Here is a 5,000-nt window from a genome sequence, read left to right on the forward strand (position 1 = left end):
TATTTTTATGGGATTTATTTTACATTATCAGACTTTAATAAATATAAATCAGTGCAAAGCAAAAAATTCAACTTGATTAAAGCAGAACAGTGAAAGTATTTGATGCTTTAAAACATGTAGTGAGGATATTCATTAACAGGTGCCTGTAAGAGATGATGAAGTGTGGATTACTGAGAACCAGCAGCATGAGATGAGTTCATGCAGACACACAAACACCTCGCTCCTTTACTGTGAATGAATAAAAACATTAATCCCTCTCTCTCTTTCCTTCCCTCCTTCCTTTCCTTTCCTTTCCTTTCTCCCTCCCTCCCTCCTTCCTTCTTTCCTCCCTCCTTCTGTCCTTCCTCATTTCCTTCTTTCCTTTCCTTCCTCCCTCCCTTCCCATCTTCCTTCCTTCCTCCCTCCTTTCCTTCCTTCTTCCTCCCTCCCTCCCATCTGCCCTTCCTCCCTCATTCTCTCTCTTTCCTTCCCTCCTTCCTTCCTTTCCTTTCTCCCTCCCTCCCTCCTTGTCCTTCCATCCTTTCCTTCCTTACTTCCTTCTTTCCTTTCCTCCCTCCCTTTAAATCTTCCTTCCTCCCTCCTTTCCTTCCTTCCTCCCTCCCATCTGTCCTTCCTCCCTCATTCTCTCTCTTTCCTTCCCTCCTCTCTCCGTCCTTCTCTTTTTTCCTCCCCCCTACCTTCTTCCCTTCCTCTTTTCCTTTCTCCCTCCTTCCTTTCCTTCTATCTTCCTCCCTTCCTTCCTCCCTTCTTCCTCCATAATAGGGATGATAAAGTGTGGATTACTGAGAACCAGCAGCATGAGATGAGTTCATGCAGGCACACAGACACCTCGCTCCTTTACTGTGAATGAATAAAAACATTAATATTTCTGTCATTAGTCGTCTGAGTGGAGCATTAGGATCATTAGGAGGGGGACAGGGGTCAGGTGGACTACCGGACATCCTGCGGAGGCTCTTGGACTGGATGTTGTCCTCTAGAGGGTCAAAGTCAAAGATGGAGCCTGGGTCGGTCCTCCAAACCTTCAGGTCTTCAGAGAGGAGGGAAAGCTTGTTTAAAGGTCACTGACACTGAGCACCGAGCGGGAAACTTGATGTCCTCACTGCACCTCCTGTTCATTAGAATATTCAGGCTTCCCAGTACATTACAGACCTTTTACACCCTCACGCCACGAGCTGAGCCCTCACATCCTCTACTCTGGGTTTTCTAAGTGAACTTCAAATATATTTTAAGACTCAAGGAGATCATGTCGTCTCCCAGTAAGGCTGAAGTCATTGGAGTCACTGTGTGGACTCATTTAAAAAGCAGTTAAATAAAACATCTGTTCTGACGGGCCTACCTTCCTCCCTTCCTTCCCTCCTTCCTTCCGTCCTTCGTTCCTTCCTTCTTTCTTTTCTTCGTTCTGTCCTTCCTTCCGCCTGTCCTTCTGTCCTCCCTTCCTGCCTCCTTTCTTTCCTTCTTCCCTCCTTTCCTTCCTTCTTCCTCCCTTCCTTCCTTTCCTCCCTTCCTTCCTCCCCTCCCTCCTTCCTTCATTCCTTCTGTCCTTCCTTCCTTCCTTCCTTCATTCCTTCCTTTCTTCTTTCTTTTCTTCGCTCTGTCCTCCCTTCCGCCTGTCCTTCTGTCCTCCCTTCCTTCTTTCCTTTCCTTCCTTCTTCCCTCCTTTCCTTCCTTCTTCCTCCCTTCCTTCCTTCCTTCCTTCCTCCCTTCCTCCCTCCCTCCCTCCCTCCCATCCTTCCTTCTTTCCCCCTTCCTTCCTTCCTCCCTTCCTTGACTCGAGGAGAACAAGAGGGTTAAATAAGCTGGGAACTTCAGATCTCATACACACACACACACACACACACACACACACACACACACACAGAGAGAGAGAGAGTTGGGGTCACTGACCTACGATGATGCCTCCAGGTCTCCGGTCCATCTCCATCGCCTGTGGGTGCATCCCTTTGCTGTATCCCGCCTCTCCCATCATGTGATTGGCTCGCTGGTAGCGCTCCATGCTCGGGTCGTCCAATCCCGGTGTAGAGCCTCGGCCGCGCGCCCCGCTCAAAGTCCTCGTGGTACTTAGCCTGAAGGAGGTCGGACACACACACACACACACACACACACACACACACACACACACACACACACACACACACACACACACACACACACACACACAGACACACACACACACACACAGGTGTTAATGTCAATGAAATGACACTTAATACACACATTAGTATTAAACACACACACACACACAAGTCAGGGTGCATTTGGTCAGTGAGCAATTAAAACACACACAGGAAATGTTTTTAAAATAGTTTATTATTCACACACACACACACACACACACACACACACTCACACACACACACACAAACACAGACACACACACACAGACACGCACTCACACACACACACGCACTCTCTCACACACACACACACACACGCACTCGCACACACTTACACACAGACACACGCACGCACTCACTCACACACACACACACACACACACACACTCACACACACCCATTTAAAATAAGATTATAAGGAATATAAAATATATTAATGTTTATATGTAGTTTATCATTTAATGTGTGTAAAAAAAACTTGAATAGAATAGTGATATACAAAATAAATCTCTAAGTTGGAGTCTCACACACAGACACATGCACGCACACACACACTTACACTCACACGCACTCACAGACAAATGCACACACACACGCACACACTTACACACACACGCACTCGCACACACACACAGACACAGACACATGCACACACTTACACACACACGCACTCACAGACAAATGCACGCACACACTCACACACCCAGACACAGACACATGCACACTCTCAGACACCCACACACACTTACACACAGACACATGCACACACTCACACACACACCCACAGACATACACACACTCACACTCACACACACTCACTCTCACACACACCCACAGACATACACACACACACTCTCTCTCACACACACACACACACACACACACACACACACACACACACACACACACACACACACACACACACACACACACACACACACACACACACAGCTCTGTCCTCCATGATGTCTTGCTGCCTGGTAGTGGGTGTGTTGTTAGTATCGGTGCAGCAGTCCCACCCAGCGGTGCCACGTCACTCATGTGTTAGCTCCTCCCACAGCACAGCTCAAAGAAGCGGGAGCCACGGCAACCGGGCCGCTACCATGGAGACCGAGTCCTGGGTCTTCCTGACACGCCTGTACTCGGGTGTGTCCAGCTCGGTGCAGCTCCGCCCCCTCATCTCCTGCAGCCCGCGCTGGTACTGCACCTGCTCAGAGACACACACACACACACACACACAAACACACACACACACACAGACATATACACACTATGACATCACAGCACTGAGAAGTAGCACACACCCATTATTCATATAATTATAGGCTTAATAATATAGATTTAATTTATCATAATCTCCTAAAATAGACAGGTCGAGGTCTTTCCTCGCTTTCTTCCTTCCTTCCTCCCTGCCTCCCTCCCTCCTTTCCTTCCTCCCTCCCTCCTTTCCTTCCTTCCTCCCTCCCTTCCTTCCTTCCTTCTTTCCTCCCTCCTTTCCTTCCTTCCCTCCTTCCTTCCTCTCTCCCTCCTTTCCTTCCTCTCTCCCTCCTTTCCTTCTGTCTTTCCTTCCCTTCTTTCCTCCCTTTCTTTCTTCCTCCCTCCCTTCCTTCCTTCCTTCTTTCCTCCCTTCCCTCAATCCTTTCCTTCCTCCCTCCCTTCCTTTCTTCCTTATTTCCTCCCTCCCTTCCCTCAATCCTTTCCTTCCTTCCTCCCTCCCTTCCTTTCTTCCTTATTTCCTCCCTCCCTTCCCTCAATCCTTTCCTTCCTTCTTCCTCCCTTCTTTCCTCCCTTCCCTCTTCCTCCCTTCCTTCCTTGACTCGAGGACAACAGGAGGGTTAAAGGATCATTTTAAACTTAATTATTATAATCAGAGGTGTGTGTGTGATCATTTAAAACAGTGTGTGTGTGTGTGTGTGTGTGTGTGTGTGTGTGTGTGTGTGATCATTTAAAGCAGTGTGTGTGTGTGTGTGTGTGTGTGTGTTTGTGTGTGTGTGATCATTTAAAGCAGTGTGTGTGTGTGTGTGTGTGTGTGTGTGTGTGTGTGTGTGATGATTTAAAGCAGTGTGTGTCCTCACAGAGCTGATGTGCTGCTGGTTGGCTTTGACTCGTTCCATCTCTGGAGTCTCTGAACTCAGACTGTAGCGTCCCTTCAGCCGCTCTGCCTCGTCCTTATACTTCTTCTACAGGGAGGAGAGGAGCAGCTCACACACCTCACACACACTATGATGGATGCTAGCTCATCATAAGAATGATAATGATAGTAAGAGGAGGAAAAGAAGGCCGATGCAAAGATATGAGAGCTTTAAAAACATCACCTAAAAAGGATTAAAATTAATTAATAACAGATCCTTAAAATGAGTAAAATGCTGGATATCATCACCCATAACTCCTTAACCTTCCTGTCGTCCTCCCGGGTCAAATTGACCTGGTTTGTGTTGACTGTTCCTTCCTTCCTTCCTTCTGTACTTCCTCCATCCCCCTTTCTTCCCTTCCTTCTTTCCTCCCTCCCTCCTTCTCTCTTTCTTTCCTCTGTCCTTCTTTCCTTCCTTCCTCTTTTCCTTTCTCCCTCCTTCCTTCCTTCATCCCTCCTTTCCTTCCTTCCTTCCGTCTGTACTTCCTCCATCCCCCTTTTTCCCCTTCCTTCTTTCCTTCCTCCCTCCTTCTCTCTTTCTTTCCTCCCTTCATCTTTTCCTTTCTCCCTCCTTCCTTCCTCCCTTCCTCATTTCCTTCATTATTCCTTCCTTCCTTCCTCCTTTCCTCATTTCCTTCGTTATTCCTTCCTTCCTTCCTCCTTTCCTTCCTTCTTCCTTCCTTCCGTCCTTGACTTGAGGACAACATGAGGGTTAAAATAAGTAAAATATTGGATATTTGTTTGTGCCTCTAAAA

At 47.6% G+C, this 5,000-nt stretch overlaps 1 protein-coding gene across 3 annotated transcripts in view; it reads right to left on the reverse strand.

Annotated features, from left to right (window-relative positions):
• Positions 1–5,000, reverse strand: part of nebl (nebulette) — a 107,760-nt gene that overhangs the window by 2,609 nt on the left and 100,151 nt on the right. For 2 of the 3 annotated variants that reach the window (XM_053342150.1, XM_053342149.1), the window contains exon 6: positions 1,885–2,022. In XM_053342150.1, the coding sequence (XP_053198125.1) occupies positions 1,885–2,022 (138 nt within the window). Of the gene's footprint in view, positions 1–934; positions 1,028–1,884; positions 2,023–5,000 lie in introns of all 3 variants that reach the window. The other variant, XM_053342148.1, reaches the window with a different exon arrangement.

This window comes from Scomber japonicus, chromosome 21 (assembly GCF_027409825.1).
Source record: "Scomber japonicus isolate fScoJap1 chromosome 21, fScoJap1.pri, whole genome shotgun sequence".
NCBI lineage: Eukaryota > Metazoa > Chordata > Actinopteri > Scombriformes > Scombridae > Scomber > Scomber japonicus.